The sequence below is a fragment of the Daktulosphaira vitifoliae genome, unplaced genomic scaffold (assembly GCF_025091365.1).
Source record: "Daktulosphaira vitifoliae isolate Bord-2020 unplaced genomic scaffold, ASM2509136v1 Scaffold_2, whole genome shotgun sequence".
Classification (NCBI taxonomy): Eukaryota; Metazoa; Arthropoda; class Insecta; order Hemiptera; family Phylloxeridae; genus Daktulosphaira; species Daktulosphaira vitifoliae.
This window is the reverse complement of record NW_026099573.1, coordinates 17,643,550-17,669,970: the sequence shown is the minus strand read 5'-3', so window position 1 is coordinate 17,669,970 and position 26,421 is coordinate 17,643,550. Positions and strand designations below refer to the sequence as shown.

At 30.0% G+C, this 26,421-nt stretch overlaps 1 protein-coding gene and 1 long non-coding RNA gene across 7 annotated transcripts in view; one reads left to right on the top strand and one right to left on the bottom strand.

Moving 5' to 3' along the window:
- LOC126898550 (potassium voltage-gated channel protein Shal) lies at positions 1-24,419 on the top strand. Of its 2 annotated transcripts, XM_050672723.1 has the most exons (5): positions 9-1,648; positions 16,170-16,332; positions 16,484-16,672; positions 21,185-21,337; positions 23,511-24,419. In XM_050672723.1, exons 1-5 carry the CDS (start codon positions 534-536, stop codon positions 23,904-23,906), a joined length of 2,016 nt encoding a protein of 671 aa, XP_050528680.1. In that variant the 5' UTR covers positions 9-533; the 3' UTR covers positions 23,907-24,419. The 2 variants fall into 2 exon arrangements, with proteins under 2 accessions (XP_050528681.1, XP_050528680.1); XM_050672724.1 differs by lacking the exon at positions 21,185-21,337 and having other exon boundaries at positions 1-1,648.
- The window catches only part of LOC126898583 (uncharacterized), a 49,488-nt gene that overhangs the window by 12,039 nt on the left and 11,028 nt on the right, over positions 1-26,421 (bottom strand). The window lies entirely within an intron of this gene.

The window sequence follows — 26,421 nt, the reverse complement described above, 5'->3', positions numbered from 1 at the left end:
AAAATTTATTATAAAACGTCCAACGGCCACCGCCGCCGCAGCCACCGTCGAAGGGCTGTGTTGTAAATCGATCGGCGGCGCAAGCGCTCGAGTCTCGTAAATCGGAGCGCGCTCGGTGACTCGCTTGGTAAAAATAAAATAAAAAAATAAACGCGCTTACCCAAGTCCGTCGACCGCCTCATACCGAGACCCAAGTCGTCGCGCCAGTGTAGCTGCTTAAGCAACGTACACTGGACGCGTTTCGCTGCCAAACACCGATATCTTTGGCGAGCACGCTAGTGTGTGTCTTTTTTTTCTACCTTTTCAATGCAATTTGTATCGGTTAACGACGGTGTGTCAGTGTAGTGTTAGCGCGCGCTCCCGTGAACTCGACCAATTCGTTCAGGGTGCAAACGTTCGCCGGTGATGTGACAGGATTCTAGGACGACGAGACGACGGTGTCTCGGACACGATTACAATGCGTTTGGCCCGAGAACGCCTGAACATGCGACTCGGTCGGCGGTGATACCACTGCGGTCATTCCCCCGCACAGCATGGCCTCGGTGGCCGCTTGGTTGCCGTTTGCCCGGGCAGCGGCCATCGGATGGGTGCCGATCGCCACACATCCGTTGCCGCCGCCGCCGATTCCTAAAGATCGGCGAAAGATCGACGACGAAAAGCTTCTGATCAACGTGTCCGGACGACGATTCGAGACGTGGCGAAACACGGTCGAAAAGTACCCAGACACATTGTTGGGTTCTAACGAGCGAGAGTTTTTCTATGACGAAGACTGCAAGGAGTACTTTTTCGACCGGGATCCAGACATCTTTCGACACATACTCAACTATTATAGAACCGGTAAGCTGCACTACCCCAAACACGAGTGTCTGACTAGCTACGACGAGGAATTGGCATTTTTCGGTATACTACCCGACGTCATCGGTGACTGTTGTTACGAGGATTACCGTGACCGTAAACGGGAGAACGCCGAACGGCTGATGGACGACAAGTTATCAGAGAGCGGCGACCAGAATTTGCCGCAGCTTACGAACATCCGACAGAAAATGTGGCGGGCGTTTGGCAACCCGCATACGTCCACGGCCGCCTTGGTGTTCTACTACGTCACCGGCTTCTTTATCGCCGTCTCCGTCATGGCCAACGTGGTGGAAACCGTACCGTGCGGACACCGGCCCGGCCGAGTAGGCACTCTGCCGTGCGGTGAACGGTACAAAATAGTGTTCTTCTGCCTGGACACTGCCTGCGTCATGATCTTCACCACCGAATACCTTTTGCGGTTATTTGCCGCTCCCGACAGATGCAAATTCATGCGGAGCGTCATGTCCATTATCGACGTGGTGGCCATTCTGCCCTACTACATCGGTTTAGGTATCACCGACAACGATGACGTGTCCGGCGCGTTTGTAACCCTTCGAGTGTTTCGAGTGTTCCGTATATTTAAATTTTCCAGACACTCGCAGGGACTTCGTATTCTCGGTTACACGCTCAAATCTTGTGCCTCCGAATTGGGTTTTCTCGTGTTCTCATTGGCCATGGCCATTATCATTTTCGCAACGGTTATGTTTTACGCAGAGAAGAACGTGGACGGCACTAACTTCACGTCCATACCGGCTGCGTTCTGGTACACTATTGTCACAATGACTACGCTCGGGTAAGATGCATTAGATTGATTGAATATATACATATTTGTTTAACGTCCGATAATGTGATAATGTTCTATTTTCATTTATTCATTACGAGTAAAAACCACCGAATGGTTACACACACGAATGAATAACTCGTATATTTGTATCTACAAATGTCAGTAGCGTACTAGGATTTTTCAATGGAGGGATATATAATTTTTAACAGTCATACATAATCATAATCATATTTCAAGATATCCCCATACCATCCCCCGTAAATTCGCTACTGACAATTGCATGTACCTAAAACTCAAATTATACCGATTGAATTCAAACAATTTGTAATCATAAAAGTCCAGAAAATAAAAAATATTTATTTTAAAAAAACTATTAAAAATAATATTTTTATAAAAGCTCGTAAACTTAAGGTACTTAAGCATGCATCATTAATACATTAAAATCTTTGCAATTAAATTTTTGGGTGCTCACATTACAACTGCTGACTCTATTGGAAGGTAACCATATTACAGTGTTTAATGTTATTTTCAAACACCATATTGAATGTGTATAGTGATTATGCCTTTTAGAAACAGACGAGACATTTTATGGCGACTTTATTATTACTTTATATTATTAGGTACTTAATAGCATAACATACAATAATAACAACAAGATTAAATCTCCAATGAACAATTCTATACAAACTCAAAGTTTTTTAACGATCAGATTTTAATCAAATCGTCTACTATACAAGAAAATCAAATCTTCTTTCAATTTAATTCCTATACAAACTCTTAAAAAATAGAGTAAAAAGTTTTTGATTTTTCATAACTTTATTCGAAAATACAATATTACATCAAAAAAATCAAGTGTCATAGTAAACAGTAATAAAATATTTTTACTTGAATGCGTGTTTATAATGGCAATCGAAGGGAGAAATAGAGTGTAATGAAAACTAACCTAAGTCAATGTAAGAAATATTATCCAAAAAGAAATGAATACTCGAATCAGATAAATAATTTTACAAACAGACCATTAAAATTATTTTATGTGAGCGTTTGCAATAGCTCATTTCATAAGATGTCGAATCATAATATCACATTCAAATTTATACTGTAGACATTTTCTAAAACTCATATGTTTGTTTGACTTGACTAAATAATTTATATTATTTTATCAATTATAACTATAGTATTTATTGTTATTTGAACAATGCACAAATAAGATCAATTAACCATTTTGTTCGTTTATCTAAAAAGAACTTTTGGATATTCAAATCATATAAATCATTATTAAATAACTTCCGAAAACATATTTAAACATATTTGCATATGTCCGAAAAATTAATTAACGGGATTTACTTGCGTTGAGTGTTTTAATGTTTTCTATACTTCAATATGACGTAACGCAATATTTTCAATGTAAAAATCGTTTCAAAAATTACTAGCCAAAACTTTTAAATTAGTGATGCTTCGATCTTACTGTTATTATGACGCCAATGAAATTTTTATTCATGTATTCAGCTATTAATTTTGTTTTTTCTTATGATAATTTCACGTTTGAAAAATGTTTATCTTTACGGGGTATTTTTTGTTTTTTGAGTATTGTAAAATGATATTAACTACTAAAAAGAAGATTATGAAACAACGTTGTCATTTAATTTCCAGACAAACAAATACAAATTATTATTATAAAAGCAATAAGTATTTTTAAAATTATGTATTTATTGTCATAAAACAATTACTAAACATGAACGCTGCAGTTATTTTTATATTCTGCGGTTGGAGTATGAAACGAGTTACTTACACCGTATTTGTCTATTCGCTATGACTACACACTATTGTGCATTACATGTTTAATAACAAAAAACCCTACACATTGTAGTATTTTTGCCCAAACATTTCGATTGATGAAAACCAAACATTCGTGTAATAAAATAATAATACACTCGTCGTGTAACGGTTTATACTCAATCATCAAATCCACACATTTTATTTGTGTAACGTTTCTCTGAACTGCAATTGGCTATTCGTTGCGAGGGCAAATCCATAAGGCAAGTATTGCATGCAAGTGGTTGTCGATCGGACGGCAACTGAATTCTACAACACATGAGCTATTAAAAAAAAAAAACAACAGCCCGTGGTAATCATAAAGTAATTTGCGAACATTTTATTAATAGGTATAGGGAATCGCAGATGCAAGACCAAAAATATATGCTCTTGTGCTATGGAATTTGTTACGAATTTTAATTGGGCAATGGCTGCACAAAGTTTACCCGGCCCACGTCCGATAAATATCAGTTTTATTGTGTAGGTCTAGACGGAATTGGCTTAAAAATAAAACCGCGCCGAATGCGGTTTAACATAACATCCATTAAAAGCAAGTAAAATTAAAATATATAGTTTCCACTTAAACTCCATTAGATAATGTTTTTTTACAAAAATAAAACAATGAATCCTGTATGCTCATAAAAGTCTTTGGTAACATAACTACGTTTAACATCAATTGACTGGCGATAAGTATAAACTATTAGCCGGAGCGTTTGTTTTACACGTCCTTTTTGGTAATCAATAATTAACAACTAGGCCGAATAGTTCTTAGTAGTTTCTGTTTGTAATACCTCGTCTGGATTTCTGTGTTTTGTGCACAAAACTAAAAGTTTGTCCCAAACAGTAAAATAATCAATTAATGTTGCGGCCATCAAAACGACGAGGAAGCTAAGAGATTCGCCGTTGTACCGCCTCGCTGGGTTAATAACGCACGGAGAAGTAGCGTTGATCTTTTACCGACGTTCCTGGAAAGTCGTTAAATTTCGCACGTTTACCATCACAGAGAGGTCGAGTTTATGAATTCGAGTCCGGATTTAGCGACAAATGAATAATACTGTTTGGTTAGTAAAAATGTCAACTAAAAAATGTATACATTCGAAAACAATCTCGGACGTCAAGCACACGATATTTTCACGGTCGGGCTACCGATGGTTTGTCGCAAAAACGTACACAGCATCGCAAATCGAGTGGACAATGAGTACAGTTTAATACGATTTCTCTTTTCAGTGAATTGTCATTGAGTGTTGGCGGAATCGACCGTCCGGAAAACGGATTAATTACTTGTGATGCCATGTACAAATGAACAATAACGGCATATTAAACAACGCACGATAGGCGATGAGTCGAGACAGTTAAGAGCTGCAATTAACTTTACACTTCAAGTGTACAACAGTAATTGTGAATAATCGCATCATTTCGTAGTGCGGGCGAGTCCAATTGTTCGTACAAATTTCAGCGATCAATTCAATAACCGTTTTCTAGGGCGAACAAATCTAATGGTCTCGAGGTGGAATTAGGTACCGACTAAATTTCCGATGGAAAATTGTTCACCAGCAAGTTGTTCGGTTATATTTTGAACGTGTTAGGGGGAAAAAAACATTAACTGCACTGGAAAACGACATCAAACCCGTGCGAAACAATTGTGGTACTAATGAATACAACTTATGAAATAACATAGTACGCGTTTATTATAATTTTATGATAATGTATTTTTAGCACTACAATGCTAGACATTCATGAATGCATTGTAAGCTAATGTTAAATATACAATGTGACCTATATAAAACGTATAATCCGCTCGAAAAGTTTTTTTGAACGATACGCGCAAGTAAAAAAATATGTAATCCGTCTACCTAGTCCATTTATTAAATTAAAATTAAATATTTGTACAAACGTTTTAGTGAAAAACGCTTTATATAATATATCATGTTTTTGTTGTTATTTTTCGGTAAAATTTTTTCATTACTCTTGAAGTGTAAATACTCGAATTTCAATAAATTTAATCAGCGTTAAGTTTTATAATCGCAGTTTACCCTTCGTAAATACATTCAAACAGGTTAAGGTCGAAGATATTATGGCTCGTGTAACTAGGTTAACGTGTGCATTATGAACGCATTAAATTTTTAATGCAAAGCACACCGGTCGTTAGTACCGCGCGATTGAAATTAATGGAGGATTTCATGACATCATTTCCTAGGAGATAAACATTGTTATATATTATTTTCATTTTTGCATTATGCTTTAAACATACAGCTCTTCAGAGACGAAACGTCACTGTCTATAATTGGTGTTATCATTTCCTCCCATCTACCGACAAATGTGACAAAAACGATTTACTTTTCTCGAAATAATATTGAAATTCCGGGTAAAGTTTTGATGTTCATAAAAATGACATCACATATTTCTATTTAATGAAATAATGCAAAGCGATTAGTATTAAAAGCCAAGTTCAAGTGTACGAATGTTAGCTATATAATTCTTATATGAAACAGATATTATATCAGTAAATTTAAAATAGGTTTTTTCTTACATTTGTATTGATTAAATTTGAACGACTTTAAACCCATAATACTATTTGTTGACATGCTCTATTGTTCAGTTATTCATTTTCTCCGAAAATCTCAAAACCTTGTGTTTGTTCTAGTTATTTAATGACAACACGGGGGATATATTTTAATTAATTCTAACACCAATCGGTATTATTGTCTAAGTTAATCGTTTATGATTTTACAAGGTTTAAAATATTCTCAATATTCCAACATTGATATGAATAATGGTAAGTAGTTTTACCGCTTACTAGTAATAATAATCCAATTCATTGAACATAAAAGTGATTACGTTTTGAGATTTATTTTCTTGATTACACAATCGGAGTATAAAAGTGCATGTTTGAAATATTAAACTGAGAGTAAATATGAAACAGAACATAAAGCTCTACTTGGATAGTAAATCTATAGTGAGATAACATGTATTTGTCGTTATTCCAAGAAAGAATAGGGTATCCGCAAGATAAATTAAATTTTATGTAAACTTTCAAGAGCACAGTACCTACATAGAATTCGAAATGTGATTCGTGGTTGCTAATACTCTAGTATCTAAACAACAAAGGACATTTTCAACAGCCATCCGACTGTCAACTAGAAATATATTTATTACTACCCTTCCGGAAAATACCTACTAATATGATTATGTTAAGAATAATCGAACGTTTTTCTCAGATTCCTAGGAAATAATAATCATTGGTTAAAGATGTTTTGCGCAAAAAAGACTTATTGTTTTTAAAGCCAACCCAATCCAACTCGCCAGTTATTGTTGCCAGCTAATTTGTTTTCCACATTACAAAGTAATCCTTTCGGTTCGCTGGAATAATCGAATTTTAATGCAATGCCATAGTCGTAACAGCTTTTTTTGCGTATAAATGTACGCAGTTGCTTCTCTACACGGAAACAACACGGAGAGGATTTGAATAAAATCGTTTCTAAACAATGTCCATTTCAAACAAACAGTATTTACCGGCATAACGATGGAATTCTTTTGTCACGGCTTATTTTATTATAAGTATTATTATCAAAGACTATGTGCGTATGGCGTACACCAGAGTTGCCGAGGCCCCACAGTCTAAGTCGAAGGTACGCCTGCCCTGCATTCAACCCCATTAGTATAAATAGTTTAGGTGATGTGGCGATTTTACAATAGGGTTCGTAGGAAACATTCTGAACGACGTCCAATTACCCGGATGACCGTTGTATGATGAAGAATTATCCACCACCGTATTGATTCATTAATAAACGACGACAAGTACACATTTGGAAACGTCTGTCCTTGTAATGTTCTCGCTGAATTAAAACATCCGACTGTTTATTCGGCAAATTGCAATACTTCTTTTATACGAACCTGCACGATACGCCTATATCGTATACGAGTAATGCAAATATTTATAGTTTTGCGCAATGCAATCGCGATTTAATTTCCTTGAACGTGTAAATACAAACTCCGTTAACCGAATAAAGCACAGTCTTCAGAAATACAGGACTCATGGTCGCCGTACTCGTATATTGTGTTGCACATAATTTATTATACTTCAGATCGTTCGGCCGATATACTGGTCAATTGAAGACTGTCGAAATCGAAAATAGATAGATACGTCATAATTATTTTGAACGTCTTGTATTTACTTAACGAAAGTCTTAAAGTTGTCTCTAAGGAGTTCTAATATCGACTATGGACTACAGCAAACGAAACAAAGATATCTATCACTTTAGATTTCTATCCAGTAACGAGAGTCGTCGAGAAATAGTTTCGTTTTGATCGTTTGGCGGACGTGGGAATTCTTCTCGAACTCCCCACAAACAGCCTCGTAAACGAAGGTCGTCGGCACTCACTCACACGACATCGGTCGATACATGTAACACACAAATATTATAATTTACGAGTAAGCTGTGTACGTCTTCCACGAACGAGCCAATGAGCGAATTTCGTCTTTCAGCCAACACTTCACCCGGTGCACTCCCTTTGTCATACCTCGTCGTACACTTGACTCTCTCCAGTGTCACCATTGCTCCTGATTGTCCTCACTCGACTGTTCGCAAGACGAATTAATTAATTTCCATTATTCTGATGTTCTTAGAAACAACGTACGTTAACAGCACACGGTGTGGTATAGCTATACTGTGCGGCTTACATGGTTGCCTGCTCACGCACGACGATTTCACAAAAAACTAGCTCGTAAAAGAGCTTATAACAGTTTTGAAAAGTTTTCCGAACAAGTGGATAGCCTTAAGCGAAGTTCTCAAATATTCGGAGTTCATAATATTCTGCGCCAAAGTTTTTATAATAAATAAATATGTTACTCTTCGTAATTATTTCAAAACGTCACATTTATGAACTGTACTTCATCACCATAAATCTGCATCAAATACAAGATGAAATAGATCATTTAGTTAGTTTTTTTGGCGCTGGAAGGTAAAAACCAGTTTCTATGGACAATATTAAAAATTATTAATTGTATGTGAATTAAACACGGTTTGAACTTAATTAATGAAATACATTAAAAGAAATAGATAATTATTAATTAATTAAAACTCGATGTAAATTATGATATCTATAAGGGAAAAAACGTACACGAATAATATGTCGATTTATAATAGAATAAATTGTTTGTTATAATCAACAGGATGAATCGGTAAAGTATTCTTTTGAATATTGAATTGCAACAATGTGATGAACAATATGCAAATTAATATTCAAATCGAGATGAAAAACAGAAAAAGTTTTAGTTAAACTACAAAAACTACAAAATTTGAAAATGTCTCTAAACTTAAAAATATTACATGAATACTCGTTTCGATTTCAAAAAGTATCAACCAATTTAATATTAAGTTCTTTTCCTAAAATGAAATCCGAACTCAGTTAAAAACTTTATAAATGAAAATTACACATTCGTGAAATTTCATTGTTAAATTTATTTTTAATTTTAATTAAATACGTACAAATAATAATAACTGTGTGTAGACTATTTCTTATCTATCTAACATTCAAATAAATAGAAATCAAATGGCATTGTATCCAAAGGCAACGTTTTTTAAGATATATTTTTATAATATATTAAATATTTTTGGTATGTAATAATAAATGTCTAAAATTTGTTCAATATAAAATCTATAACATAACTATATGATTTAAAAATACCCTAAATGTCATAAAAGTAGATTAATAAATTTAAAATTTTTACTTAAAAATATACGAAACTAAGAATTGTGGACAGTTCATAGAACACAGAGTTTAAAGAAAATTTTTTTTGTCTATTTCATATTGCAGCTTATTTACATAATTATTTATTTTAATTTTCATAAAAAAGTATTTATAGATTTTTTTTGGTATCATTTTGATAATAAAAAAAAAAAAAACAAGAAACGATAGTTACTTTTAGGTGGTAGCCACGCAATTGTATATTTAAATTATATCTGAATGATTTCAAGTTTATTATTTGTTTTTATTTTTTTATTATTAATATAAAATGTTATTTTTCTAAGTTTTCACAGAATATTAGAAATTTTTTACAACATATAATTACATCATATTTTAGAGAATATAAATTCGGATTCTACTTATGTATATTCACCTTTAAAATAAGATACTCGTCATTGAAAAGAAAACTAATTGCATAATGTAATATTAAATCGAAAACTTTTAAGTTTACCTAAAACTATAACTGTTTATAGTACTATGATTAAATAAAAAAAAAAACAACGAATGGGTGTATCGAGAAATTTCCGCTAACCTTCATCATAAACAATTCTGGCATATAAAAAAATAAAATGAAACATTTTTTATCCATTCACAACGGCCCATTTTATTTGCAAGTATATCCTTTCCCAAGATTTAATATCGCGTTTAAAATGATAAAACTTGTGGACAATTTTATAACTTACATAACCTTTTTTTATATCAATTCCTATTAAAATAGACGTTTAATCAATGTCAGTAGTAAAATTATTAACGAAAAATATTTTTATTTAGTTGTAAAATCGTTTTTGATGTAAGAGTACCATTAAAACCGATTGAATTGAAAGCATTGATGCGTTAAAACTTGTTATTTTAGTACTGTTTACCTCTAAACCTCAGAGACCGGCAAATTAAGTTTATTAGTTTTATCAAATGTTAGTGTAAACCAGCATATATAATTTCAATAACGTTTCAAACGATTATATTTTAATATAACTATTTAATTTTTAATTGTAATTCATGTATTCTAGCTGTCTATCACGACGACAACTGAAAGGAAATGTAATTTTAAAATGAATAAAAATTAACTTGTCCTTAATTAATAATAACATTTATATACGATATCTATAATTTTTAATAGCTTTTATTATTTTCACCTTGTAATTTATTTAAATTGTTGTAGTTAAGTATTTCTTTTTTTATTATAGTCAGTTGAAAAAATATCTTGGTAATTATAAAAAATACGAACCGAGAAAAATACGTTTTACGTGAGCCGTGTAATTCTTAGTGCGGAGGCAAAATAGTAATAATGAAATTCCATAACGATAACGAACGCTGTCGTCTATCAAATGAAAAATGCTTAGCTTAAAAAAAACGATCACATTTGAAGACTACAAAACGCAAATTATGATTGTTATAGAATTATTTCAAGGCTTTATTACGATTTTAATATAGTCCGTTTGGTATTTGCGAGGTCTTAAAGGGCTTAAAGCAGCTTGGCAATGAAATTAATTTTGTAATAATTATTAAAATATTACCTTAAACAGAAATGCAAAGCAAAAGTAAATAAGAGTGAAAAATTATGCTGCAAGCTACACTAGTGGCAATATCAATTTCATTCCATGGGAAAATAAAACACTTAGTCAAAACTTCTTTACCAAAAAAATACATAATCTCTCGATCCCACCGTGTACATATAACTTTATCACTGGAAAGATAAAAAAAAAAATATTGTTTGTGCAGAAAAAACTTGGTAAAAAGAGAACGAAATCTTTAAGTTTCTCATTTTCTTTCGAGCGCATCAACTCATTCTAATTGCATCTGAATCAAGATTAAAAATCTTACCAATATTAATACTCCAATTGACACACGGTGCTAATATAAAAATGGAATTTGATTAATACCGTGCAGTGATTTAGTTATGATAAGTATTAAATAAAACTTAAACCCTTCAACCCGATGTTGTCAATGAGCGTGTGAAATCTGCAGAATGTCGTGCAGAATACACTCGTTGGAATTCAATGCAGTAATAGCTTTGGGCACTGTGTTTATGCCCTCGGCCATTTCACACGTTAATGCTTTTACAAGCTATCACTTTGCCCGTTTTCTTCTACCCGATAAAAGGGCAAATTAAATTTTCAAAAACCGCAAGGGATTCACAAGGATGATATTATACGGCTGTGTATTGTACTCGTTTAATAATAATATTATTCGAAGGCGGTCGATACGCGACCAAAAATAATTTATTGCAGTAACCGCTCCGACCGGTGCCAAGACATCATGATGGACCGCACTTGGCTCGATCCGAATGCTTGTCGTGCGCTTGTCCGGCACGTTGCTTTGGTAGAGACGATTAGGTCGATCGTCATAATGAACCATAATTGACTATCTTTTTCGTTTAGAGCGCGAAGAAAAAAAATCTGATGATATATTTTTTTTCTTTTCAATCATTTCGTCGGTGGAATTTTATTTTGGACGCCTTTAAACTCAAGCACGCCTTGCTCAATGAATAAGCTATGTGTTTAAGTTTAAAGTAGATGATCCAAAAATAAAACTCAATATCTCCTACTACCAAATAAAATAATACCACAATCTGTCATAACTTAACATCAAACTAGATATTCATTGATATCATTAAGTGTTTTTACTGAATTTAAACATTTACAACAGAGATAATATTAGTTTTTTTTTTTTTTTGTTCGGCTTCAACAATTAAGATTGTTGTATATTTGTAACAATAATAATTAAACAACTAAAGATCATATGATAATTCATTCTTAACAAATATGACCGTTTATTAAAAAAAAAACAGAAGTAATGTCCAAATATTTAAATATTAATCATATTGTAGTTAAAAACTATGTGCCGATACCATAATCTAACATACCTTAGAAATTAGTGGTTCTATTTAATGGAACAAAAAAATAAAACTACATTAAAAATTTTATTTTTATCTTAGATTTCAGAAGATATTAATAGAAGATTATATTTTATCTAACTTATTGGGATTTTTAGAATTTATATTCAGTTTCCGAAATTTCATTAAATAAAAAATATTAAGTTGTGATAGTAGCGACCGCTTAAAAACTAGTCATTTGAGATGTTTATGAAAACATTTTCATTTAATATATTTGTAAATAATTTTTTACCGAACAAATTTGAGTAATTCTTTTTATAACGTGATAAAATATTTTCTTTGTATTTAAATTTTAGCGGCTTAAATTGGGTTGGTATAATGATAAAACATGTATATTTAAAGGGAATATTGTTTATCAGTTTCACATAAAAGATGATATCAAACTATTAATTTATAAATATACCTGGAAATAAAATTTTTTCATACATTTTTTTAGGAATTTTGATTTTATTTAAACATTCATAAAAAACATGATATTTTTAAGAAAAGGTATAAATTTTATGTAAAATATTTTATTGCATTGAGTAATATTAGTTAGTCTAACAAATTACCATTATATTTATTATAAATGCATATTATTATAATAATAACATACTAATAATATAATTTATCATAAAAATAAAATTTCAACATTAAAATGAAACCAATAAAAAGGTCGCATCAGAAATTTTAATGAATCAAAAACGTTTATAAAACTTTTTTTGATTAAAAAGAATGTAATATATTACATTATTCGTTTAATTTTAATTAGTTGCCGCTGTTGCCACGTATAATTCATAGTCTATCAATCGACAACTATGAAAGCTGACATAAATAAAAAGTAATTTGCAAAACAATAATATTTTAATCAAAGTGTAACTAAAATGTTGGAATGGTAACTTGCCTTTCCTTAAGTTACCTCAACCGATCAAATCAAATATTAAAGTTGTTTAGTAACTTGAAAAACTTTGTTATCATTCTAAAAAAATTACTTTGCTTAATTCCGAATTTTAATAAATTATATTTAAAATACTATTCGAGTAATAAAAATAATAGAAAATATTTAGTTATACCAATCGAATGTGTCATTTTTAATAGGAATTAAATCTTTATCGTATTGACCTAGTTCTTTATTTTATAGGCACTATCAATAAGGAACAATATTTCATAAAAATTTTGAATGAGGATTAATATCAATTGGTCTAATCTCGATTTCGCTCCCAGACAGACAAATAATTTTGATTAGATTTCATTAAGGAATAAATCAATAAATATTAGTACATTTTAAAATGAACTCGTATAAAACATTTTCTTTTTTTACATTTTTAAATTTAAACTGAATTACAAAAAATTACACGTTTATAGTTTTGCAAGGAAATGGTGACCCTGATATAGTTTGTTTAAATAAATACATGTCAACTAAATGTAGCGGCGTTAATCACTATTAAGATTTCGCGCCGCTTAACGTTAAATGGCATATTAAAGCGTCACAAGCCTAAGCAAATGAGTTTTTGGCAAAAATTTATCAAGTCAGTATTTTCAATCAGATAACAAGGGCACAACTGCGACAGCGCAGTTTATTGAACTAACGTAAATGTTTATACAGACATTAAAACTAATTCATAAAAAACTGTTAACTTTTTTGTGTTTATGATGAGATTTTTACATAACAAATCAAAGGCACTTTGTCAGCTTTAATCACATTACCCACCCAAACTACAGCAATTATAAAAATTAAAAGTAAACATTATATGAAATGTAATTAAATGGAGGTTTCCTATGCTGTCATAGTTTTTCCCTTTCCTTCTCTTCGTCGATTTATCTCAAGTGCATACGATAACTTGACTAGAATCAAATTATTTTATTTTTATAAAATTATGAAATATCTCAAAATTAAAAAACGTTGTAAAATATTTCTTGTCTTATTGTTATTATTAAGTTTTATATTTATCTTTTGGTCTTGAAAACCATTCGAATATTTATCTCGGTGGATTTAGTTTTACAAAAGCCGTCATTGAAACCCCTTTTTAGAGTAACAACAATAACATGAGACAATACTTTTTTATTTTCTCGATTTACATTAAAATAGTTTATCTAGTGTCCCAAAGATAAGTCTTCGGATTTTGAGTAAAAGTTGTTGTTGAATACGTGATATATATATATTAATTTTCTGAGAAAAAAATCCATGAAATAAAAAAATACAGAAAACTATTTATAATTATATTCCTTGATAATAAAATAACTCTCATAAAGTTATTTTACTATGAAATATAGCAGCAATAAAGTTCATTAATTGAATTGTAGACTAAATAGCAGCAATGGAGTTGCTGATTCCATAACTCATGAAGATCCATTGTTTTTAGATTATAAATAAAATAACTTAATCAAAGCTTATGAAAAAAAACCAAAAATAGTTTTTAATTTGATTAAATGAAGTCAAATTTTATTTTAACAACCTCTATGCGGATATATTAACATTTAAATTAAAAAATATATACTGTAAAATTGTTCAATATTTCGCTCTACTACGTTATTGTTTGAAACAACAGAATTAATGATGTGTGCCCGATGAATGAACCTATTGATTTCAATTCAAGACGTGCTCCTAATGCTAATTTATACTAACTACAATCACACCAAAAGTAAACCCCTTCGATAACTGTCTAAAAGCAATTCAATCAATTCGAGAAACAAGGCACCTAAAGTTTTTTTTTTATTTAATTTTGTCCTCATCAAAACTACTAATGTTTTTTTTAACCATTTAAAACACCAACGGTCATGTAAAACTACAGTCGGCGCAGTAGTCATGCCATGATATAGATTTTTTGTTGACGACAACAGCCATTTCTGGAAGGGTTATGTTTTCAAAATGAAAATATATTGTTAATTGCACACAGCTTTCAAATACAAATGGTTTACAACTATTGTCCTTTTTCCGAGGAAAACAATTTTATTTACTAAGCCACTACAAAACTCGGAGTTCTCTTTTTATTATTTACATTTTTTCTAAGAAGCAACAGTTGTTATACATGATAAAAATAAAAAAGCTCAGTGTTCAATGTCCTTGGTTTTATCATTATTTTCTTCGAAAAGGGTTTTAAATTTATTTGATAGTACAATCGTTTTATATACATTTCAGACTTGCATTAAAGACGCCAACAACAACGAAAAGCTCTAATCGCAATATCAAATCAATTTACAAAAATAGAAATTTGCTAGGACTTACTAACTGTATAATGAATTATAAAAATCTCTAAAAATGTTTATAAAAAAATCTATATTGAACAGTTTTGATAATACACTTAGAACTTAATTAGAGTGGCATACATATATGCCACTCTAATTATGATGTAGCATAAAGGTGTATATTATTTTATTGGCCAAAACTATCCAACATTATAATTTCAAATATTTGGTGCTATTCTTTTGTGAGTATATAACGCTGGTCTTTTACCAATACGTAATGCAGTTCTATGGTGTTTTTTTTTTAATTAAATAGTTAATAAATTCACTCACAAAAAAACATCGTATCACTGCTATTCTTATGGTTTGAAACTTATTACACATTGTATTGTGTTTTTAAAAACGCACATACTACATATATATTCATTATCTATCTATATCATCACGGAGACATACTTACACATATAAAAAATGTACACGGTTACATCGATATTCTTCATAAAGAGATAAACCTTACACTTCGGTGACACGCATTACCAATCGATATGGTGTTTTTTTTAAGCCTGAGAAGCTTATAGTGATACTCTACGGAGTTTAAAGCTTTGTAATTGATGATTAAACCACTCGCTGTCTTCCACAAAACGGTCGCCAAAAATAATATTCTTTTGTTGGGAAAATTCCAGAATCTTTAAGAGTTTGCTTTCAAACTTTTCAGTAATCTCCTCTTGTTTGCCTGTCGTACTTAACAAACCGTTACAATACTCTGTCAAATGTCTTTACATGGAAAGTCTTGCCGATATTTATGTTACCCACGCGCGATCGGTTTTATCGAATCGACGAAAACAATACTTTCATAATGATATTCCACCGGCCTAACGTTGGCAAGTAATAATAATTTATCGTTGTCCTTTGCAGGTACGGTGACATGGTTCCGGAGACAATAGCTGGTAAAATTGTCGGGGGAGTATGCTCCTTGAGCGGAGTGCTCGTCATTGCTCTACCTGTTCCTGTAATCGTTTCTAATTTCAGTCGCATATACCACCAAAATCAACGAGCGGACAAGAGAAAAGCGCAAAGGGTAAGTTCTTTTAACGTTGTCTTAAAAAATAAAATCCAAATTAACGAAAGCCAATGATCGATAAAATCATAAATTCGAAAAACTTAAAAGAACACAATAATTATGGTACAATCACTAAAAATGACCGAATGATTTGTTGGGCGTGTTGCAGAAAGCGAGACTGGCGAGAATCAGGATAGCAAAAGCATCGTCTGGGGCAGCGTTCGTGAGCAAAAAGAAGGCGGCCGAGGCAAGAATGGCGGCTCAAGAGTCCGGCTTAGAACTTGATGAAAATTACAGAGAAGAAGACATATTTGAGCTGCAACATCATCATTTACTACGATGTTTGGAAAAAACCACCGTGAGTAAATTACCCAATTTTGTGTATGTTTGTACAATTTATTATATCGCTATAAATATTTCATATCCGCTTTGTCGCGTCACATATTATACTCTATTTTTTCCCCTTCGTCTGGTATGTACAAACAACCGGACGTCCACCGCCCTCGGCAAACAGTTTTGCCATCAACCAGCGTGTGTTCGCCATTGATCAAAAAACGAAACGTATTGTCAATATTTGAACTCGAATGAATCACACAGCAAAGAGTGTAACATTACTAGTAGAGTTAAAATTTGATTAAATATCATATAAATCGTTAAATTCTAAAAGAATAATAATACATAAAAGCTTAGAACTTTATCACATATATTTTTCATTTATGATAGACTAATATGTAGTTCATTCAGTCAATCAGTTTATCCTGGGTTCAAATAAATATAAAAAGTGGTACTCTAAAATCAGAAGAAACCGATACAACTAGATTCTCGACCTAGTCAAAAGTTTTAAATTTCAACTAATTTATTTGTCAAACAAATAAATTATGTTATTTCAATATTGGCACTATTACAATATTACTATAGAAAATGACACGTGTCTTCGAGTAAATCAGAGTTAATGTTTTTTTTTTTTTTGCTTTGCTGTAGTCGTTTTATTGACAATTAAATTAGAAGGTAGCTAAGAACGTCCAAAATATTCAACAATGACGTACAGCATACGAGATTATATCAAAGTTTAAATCAATATGTTGACTATCGCGAGGTGTAGTTTAGTTTTTTTATTAGAAATTCTATTTTACCTTATAAGCAAAGGTTCAATTAAATGCGATTATGATGGTACAACCATTAAGTGAACAAATTAATCGAGTGTCATTGTTTTATGCTTTGTCACAAAATACAATATTACTAGTAGTGTGGGTTTTCGTTTCAAAGTTTCAATATATATACGCTTGCTGTTGTCTTTGATAAAGTACATGGGTGTTACAGCTTACTGTAGAGGTTTCCACGTAGCCCATCGTGTTTCAAAACTTTTAATTGTGTGTATCGGTGTTGAACAATGAATAGCTATTTACTGCTCATCGCAATAGATTCAGTTTACATAAGACTGGTTGCATAATGTAATTGATAGCTTTTAGAAAACCGCTTTGTACCGATCTACTTTGTACACATATTTTACTTTTTGTTACATTTCAACTCAATTTGTTTTGGCGTACCGACACATTCGAACGCACAAATAAGATAGTATCGGCTCAAACGACCTTTATTTTATTACTTGGATAATATTTTACTGAGCATCAGATTATCATTTTTTATCAATAAATAAATTGTCAATTTGAAACGCGATACTTTCTATTTGTAACATGTTTGGCTAGAGATTACCATCAAAGATACACAAATATAGAATTTTTAAAGTTGAATATTGTACACATTATGTACATACCTATGCTGAATTGAATTTATATTTTAACTATCGGCTTGAGTCGATGATAAATGTTATCATGTGTTACACTTATTCACTTTAATATTATACAAATATTAAAATTTTAAAAACTAACATTTATTTGAACAATAACATTAGTTCTATAACATTAAAATGATTTTAAGGACTATAGATTTCAAATATCGCAATACTATTTTATTTTGATGTCATTTAGATCCTTATATTCATACCAATCATAGATCTAACTTTGTTTTCTTTCTCTTTCTAGTAGGTAAGAAACCCTTTTAAGAAATAAGATAATATATGATTTTTTCTCTTTCAACTAATATTTTTTATTTTATGTTAAAAATATTTTTTTAAATGTTGACCACAAGTTCTTATGATATGTTTTTCTATTTGTTAAAGAGATGAGATCTAGGCTAGTTACACTAAGGCACCAATACCAATAACCATATTTTATCTAAACAAAGCATATCAAAAAAGTTGTAATTTACCATTTTTAGAGTAGATTCTAAGTGTTAATTAAAATCAAACGGTTTTGTATTTGCTCAAGTTAAGTCACTATAATATGATATTCTAATAGTGCTTTAATAAAGAAAATATATACCATATGTAAAATTTTTTTTACGAATTACAATAACTTTATTAACACCATTATCTTATGCAGAATATAACAACATTCAAAAATTATTTTTCGGAACATTATACTACATGACTAAAATTTAATGGTAGATTTCATAATGTATACCTCATCCAATTATGATCAAGTTTATTATTACCTTTGAAATTAATATCATTATCAGATCAGATCTCAAATATAAAAACGAAATTAATGAAGGTAGAATATTCGTCGTTATTTTTATACAATTAATAATATTTAAAAGTCTCACAAATTTTAGCTTATGAATATATTTTGTAATTATTAATTTCGCTTGAACTCTTTTAATATAAATGACTAGTTAAATAAAGGTTTTAATTATATATGAATAATTCTATTATATAAATTAATAAGTTCTAAGTCAAACAGTTTGATTTATTAATGTAATGAAATGTTAAGAAAAATTTTGTACGTTTTTTAAATATCCAATATTACTTAAATTTGAATGAGGATAAACTAATTTACTCCATAATATAAATATATTTAAATTCCATTTGAACTGTGCTTTGTATTACTGTTCATGTAATTGTTAATTTATTAAAGAAGCCTAAGAATAATTTATTCAAAAATTACTTAAACATTTTTCACTGTCGGTATTACTGAAATAACTAACAACCGCTTGTACGTTACCTTCTTGGGTTTTAAAATGAAACTTTCTTGCAGCTAATCTTTAAGAGTGATTCCAAGGCAAAAGGATTTCCATTTTAAATTAGATTTTTGCACTAAATGCGCATAAAACTTATGGATACTTCTTTATTTTCAAAAAAAGTTTATGAGCACCAAAATATCTTTTACAAGAAAAATAATGCACAAAACTTGAATATTGAGTATTTATTCATGTGTAATCTACGTATATCTTGATTAATGCGATTAGATAAGTTCATACATACAAGTTAACATGTTTATATACTAAAATCTTTGAAAAACCAACATTAATAATCAAAAATATGTAACTATTGTTTGGCAAAACATGTGTTAGATTCAAATTATAGCTGGAAGCATCAAATCTTCACTGATTATTTCTAAGTTAATTTAAGTTAGAATTACCCAATGTCGGTCAAATGATTATATCATGGTAAAGAATGAATAACTTTTTTGATAAAAATTATCATGAGAATTGTGGATATTTTAAAATGAAGCACAATTGTCATAAATTCTTAAAACAAATCGCATATTTTGTGAAATTTGCAAAAAATATTTTTCCTAACATTTCTCTCAACTTTTCAATCCAATTATCTCGGAATCAATTTTTTGTCACTTAGATCTTTTTAACTAGGTACATCATACGTATTTTTAAAAATAATCTTATAACCATAAATTAAAAAAAAGAATTATTCATTCGGACATCAAACATTTCAATATAAAACGAAAATTAATATTTTTCCTCAAAAAAAAAAAAAAATGAATGTATTCTGTTCAATACTAAGCATGTCTACATCATATTATTAAAGACACTTGAAAGAATTCATTACAGTAAAACGAGACTCAACTACCTAAAATAAAATCCTATTACAACCATTATCTTTACATTGAACCTAAATATCTATACAATTAATTAGACAGTGAATTGTGTCAACGTTGTATGACACATAACAACGTAAGGCTACTCTATTTTTTTTTTTTTTTACACATTATTCTTAAAGTAATATTGTCATCATTCAGATTTGAATATTTGATAAATGATATACTGACTTTTGAATGAAAAGACAGAATATCACTTCAACTATATACATAAAAGATTTATAGAACAGAGGAAAGTACTAGTAAAATTTACGCCTTCTTAATATTATATAAAGCTTTATAATTATTTTAATGTATTTTTTTATAAAAACAACAATTTTAATAAATTTTGTTTAGTTGTTTAAACGTTAACACTTCTCTTACGATTTGTAAGCAAATAATTTTTCAATACTAGACGTCTCAAATGAGTAAATGAAGAATAAAAATTACTAAGACGAACAAACGAGAGAAATAAACAGGGATTTTTTTTCTATCTTATAGTTATATTCTTTAGTTAGGAAATTATAATACGTCTCTAGCTTAGAGTATATTCTTGAATCACTAATAAACTTATCTTTGAGTTTTGATTGGTTTAATAATAATATTCGACCAAACATTTACAGTTAAATCTTTTTTAAACACGTTCATGTCACAGAATTAAGACGAAACGTTTTTTCACTAAGTTTAGTTCATTATCAATTCAATTTTATCAGTAATTATTTCAAATACTTTGATTCGATAGACGTCGAAAAGCTTACAAATTACAATTTGTTAATTCAGACTGATTTCTTGTACTATTATAAACAGTTCTTTTGGCCATAGTTTATCCTGACTGTTTAACTCAATACTAATACGGCTACATTGATGTAGCTTGTAACCAAATTTGAATTCCGTTGTATTTATGATTATTTTTATTATTTTTTTTTTTCGGTTGCTAGGATAGAGAATTTGTGGAGCTTGAAGTACCGTATAACGTTCAATCGAAAAGGCCGTGCTCGCCATCTCCCCTTCTGAGCCCAAGCCATTCGGCTTTAAGCAGGGTGAACTTCCTAAGCTCGTGCTGCACAAGATGCTGTAATCCACGGTATCAGGTTTGTTAGTTTCTATTTTTCATTAAGACACGTAGAAAAATAGCTATTCAACGCGGGTATGATAAGTAGACTATAGTTTTTTTTGTCTTAATGAATGGTAGTCAATAGAATATAATTATTGTAGTTGATTAATTTTTATCTTACTGTAGTTCGCTAAATTAACATTAACAATATCACAACAGAAAATAGTTTTATTTTAGAGCTCTTCATTTTCTATCTTTCTGCACTAATCTGAAGTTATTATAACATAGTGAATACACCACATAGCAAGTTTTTAAGTATTTTAAAATGTTTACTAACATAATACAAGAAATAAACAGAATTTATTTCATAAGCTAAACGTAGTTTAATATTATTTTAATTACATTACTAATGCTATAACAAAATAGGAAAAAATACTGTTAGAATTACGATGGATAAGTTGAATAAAACTATTAATTGAAATATGGTTTGAATAATTCAATATTTGTTAAGATAAACTATAATATGATTATATTATATATTACATTCTGTTATTCTAGCCATTTTTTATATTATTTTTACAATTGTAATAACTAAATAACATTTAACCTAAACAGTATAATTGTTATTGAGTTCTTCATAACTATAATTTCTTTACTAAATCGTCGTTTCTGTTAAAAAACCGCACCACCCAAAGTATTGAGATTTTTTTTTTTTTTGATACATATATAACAATAATTTTAATACATATTTCAAGCGCTTTTGAACTAAAAAATTTGAATTTATTCTTGAGATAATGTAATTTATAAAAAAACTTAATTTTATTGTTAGCACTAAAAAAATGATACTTTACTTTCTTTTTTCTGAATAATTTTAAAATAATGAGTTACACAGTTTCGCCATGAACACGACAATATTTTACTTCTTAATATGTTTTTTTTAAACATAGTTTAAAATTAACAATAAAAAATTGATTTTCTAAATGTTTACTTTTAGCAAAAAAAACTATGAAATAATTACTGTAGCTGTAATTATTAAAAATTATATACAAATTCATCAAATTTTAGCTCCTCTTTTACAGTCGACTGTAATGGTATCATACTCTTCAATATAGTAAATCAGTCCCTAGTACAACTTAAATAATTTTCTCGTACTTACAATTATGTCTTTTAGCAATATCGTTAAGACCTCTCTCAACTAAATCCTCTCTTATAATTTATAAAATCAGACCTCTCATCACTATTATCAATTCACTTATAAAATCGATTCTTTTACTTCAGATTCTTTGTCATATAGATATTTATGACAATGAAATAACAAATTAATTTTATTTCTTTTAAAGATTTTCTCTGCTCTTTTAATAAACTCCTTCTAAGTTCTAGGCAATGTAAATACTCTGCTTCATTTTTAAACTACACTAAATGGTATAAAAATATTTTTCTCATTTTACCCCTTTATCCATTTATACAATTTGAATATATATAGGTAAATAAATACTGTCGTCTTGATCACAATTAACTACCAGCCTATACTTATTTTTTAACTCTTAATTATTCTCCTTACTGTACTTCTCACATTATCTAAACCGTCCTTTACTCTCTAAAAATAGAACTGTATTAAGTAATTCTTTACCTCTTCATGCTATTCATACTCTCTCATCGATTATAACTTTATAGTCACAGTCTATTATAATTATTCAATATATTATTTCTATAGAGCGAAAATATTAATATTTAAATGAATTTATTTAATAATATTTTATATTTAGTATTTATTATAATAAAATCTTAATAAATTGAAAAAATACAAGTTCATCATAGAATATGTAAAAATGATAAATAAATAAAAATTATTTACTTGTGTAATCATCTCATAGATGAACAAAAATCAAATAGTTTAAGCATGACATAAATGTTCATATCTATATTTAAATTAAGAATTATTGCATTTTAGAAGTAGGATGTATTTATTAAAAACATAAGTATCGTACAAAGTTATCTATTTATTTTTGTATTTGACACAAAAAATAAAAATCAAATATATTATTTCTTTAAATGTAGAAAAATTTCACTAATGTGATTACTATTTGTATTTGTGTATCATTGTCGTAGAATAATTTGCACCTTAAGATAAACTTTTAATTGGAAAATACAGTCTCAGTTTATTGGCAAAAGTAGAAACCAATAATACAACATAATATTTTCTTTTTCAGAAACACAAACGCGAAAGCTCGCCGGAGTCTGTCGGTGAGCCCATCAACGAAGAAGAACTGATGGAAGTGCATATGAAACGCAATCAAAATATATCGGGTGGTAAGTCAAGTAACTCTCTGGAGTACAATAGCTGTGACATACCACCGTCGTCCACCAAGAAGACACCGGCTGCTAGCGGCAGTGGAGGCGGCGGCGGTGGTGTTGGTGGCGGTGGCTCCACGTCCATGGTGTCAATGGGTACCAAACCCAACTCGAGTACGTCGTCTGTGGTGGTTAACCTGCCCGGGTCTTACCCTAACTCCGAGATAGACTACGGGTCGGCGTCCTACCCACCGTCCCCGTCTCTGTCTTCCACTGATGCCAACAAACCGCAAGTGCGCATCACGTTCCTCTAGCGTGTCCTGATGGCCGTTTTTATTATTATTATTGTCATTTATTTATTTGTATTATGTTTTATAATTATAATTATTATTATGTACTTCGATAGATTTACAAGTAGTGCATTATTTATTACATCGAATATCTATTACTATTATCATCAATATCGTTATATAATTATTATATTTTATGTAAATTTAATCATTCGAGAGCCCCGTGGTATTGTTCCATAATATTATCAGTCAATGCATGTTGAACTTAACTTGCTGTGTGGTCGAATCCATCTCAAAAATTATCAGTTACATTATTCTATGTAACTCTCTAAGCAGTTAAAAAACTTACATTTTTTATAAATTTTATAAAAATGTCACATAGATTGATTCGTTTACTGTTCAACAAATTTACGAGCGTTTTGGGGTTTATAGAAATACATGACAGGTATAAAATGTTCAAACAACAAAAAAACATCAAGAAAAATGTACATAAATATTCTTTTCAACAAAAAATTAGAGACATCCCTGTAGACGACTTGAGAGGTGACTAAAAATTGCCTTCTCCCTGAAGACTGTCAAAAGTAGACAACTATTCGAAAGGTCTGAGAAGTTATTGAGTACATCATTTAAAAAATATCCAACATCACTAATGCATTATACACTTAAAACGTACGCTTTATACAAATATATTAATTTTTTTAAGTGTATATGTATAACAATCGATGTTACTTTGAACGGAATAGCAAAAATCCTAAAGTTTCCTAATGATACTCACAAATTTTAAGCTCTATCGCAATTACATGAAGTAAAAATTAAAATATACAGACAGCTATTAAATTTGCACTCATAAATAATAGACAACTTATTAAAGAAAGACTCAAACCTTCCCCTGAAAAAAATTCCTTCTTGAATTCATTTGACAATGCTACTTTTTTCGAATAAACTTCTTTGTCCAATACTAATACACTACTATTAAACTAAACGACTGTGAATTGTATAAAAGGCCTATAGTTAATTTACAAGAGTAGCACAAATTTGGGCAATAGAAAACTGGGAAGATTGCCATAAAAACCACGCCGCTTTCCTGGCACGACCTCTTTAACTTACATACTTTTTAACGACTTATATATATATATATATATATATATTTATGTATATGTATCATTTTTTTACTAACGTTATTTTCAAATGTAACACCTGTTATGTTATTATTCTGGCATAACTAATATTATAACCATTTGTAATTATAATTTTAATACATATACATTTTATGTATATAAACATACTTAAATTGATTGATTACTATAAATATATACTATTTTTTATAAAATTGTATCATTCAAATTAGACTGGATACGTTCAACCGACTATAATCGATTTAATGTGATTTAACGGCAGTTTTCTGTTAAATGTCTGAAGACATTAATAAAAAGACCACATACTCATTAAAAGAATACTATCGAATTATGCGTAGGTTGATGTATACACATTAATATATTTAAAATAAAAGAATTTTAATTTTCTTACGCCATCCACTTAGTAAGCCAAACAACATATTAACACAAAGCGTACGTCAGGCTCAAGATTTAAATGCCCATAGCCCTATAGTATAGGACCGACATTACTTTTTTATTATTTATTGAATTGGCTTTAAAAAAAATTATCACGACTCTATTAAAAGTTGCATGTTTATGAAACTATTAAGGCTTTTTGGGTGTCTCCCGTTTCAGTTCTAATGCTTAAAACTTATTCTATTAGTTGACATTAATTCTTATACAGAATGTTCAGTAAATAAAAAAGCAGGTAAATTATTGCAAACAATGAAAACATTAGAAACCCGTTTCCTTGATTACTAAACACTCCATATATATGTATATCTAAAAGGAAGAATGTGTTTTTAGTGCTATAACACTATGATTTCATGTTGTTTCAGGTAGGAACATCGACCAAGATTTATTACTTCATTATGTTGAAGTTTAATCAAATTATTTATTCATTAGGGCACTTAAACATAATTTCATTTTANTAGGAACATCGACCAAGATTTATTACTTCATTATGTTGAAGTTTAATCAAATTATTTATTCATTAGGGCACTTAAACATAATTTCATTTTAACTATCTAAGTCATAATATTACAGACTATTTAACTGCACAATCATACTATTGCAATATTTTAAGTATTCAACTGCATAATAGACATGTTCTGATTTACTATCACGAAAATCAGTAATTATTTTTAATACATGGTAGTTATATTTTTAATGTGGGGCTCTCATTGATAAAATCCATAATAATAATAAGAATATTATAATTGTTTAAGTAAGCGTTTGAAAGATTCTAAATTTTTTTCTTTTTGTAATTAAGGCGAACAATCTTATTGTACACTTGTCCATATCTTCGCATTGTTGTTGACTATATAGTCCGAGTTGGTCTATGTTTTTCAAAACTCGGCAGGGTCAAAATATTATTATTATTATTGTATGAATTTTTAACTACGAAAAACTATTTAAACAAATAGCAACATTTTATTATTATT

Coding starts and splice junctions, on each gene's coding strand:
- LOC126898550 (XM_050672723.1), top strand. CDS start 534: ATGGCCTCGGTGGCCGCTTGGTTGCCGTTTGCCCGGGCAGCGGCCATC. Junction 16,673..21,184: donor GATGTTTGGAAAAAACCACC/GTGAGTAAATTA, acceptor TTCGGTTGCTAG/GATAGAGAATTTGTGGAGCT. Junction 21,338..23,510: donor GCTGTAATCCACGGTATCAG/GTTTGTTAGTTT, acceptor TTTCTTTTTCAG/AAACACAAACGCGAAAGCTC.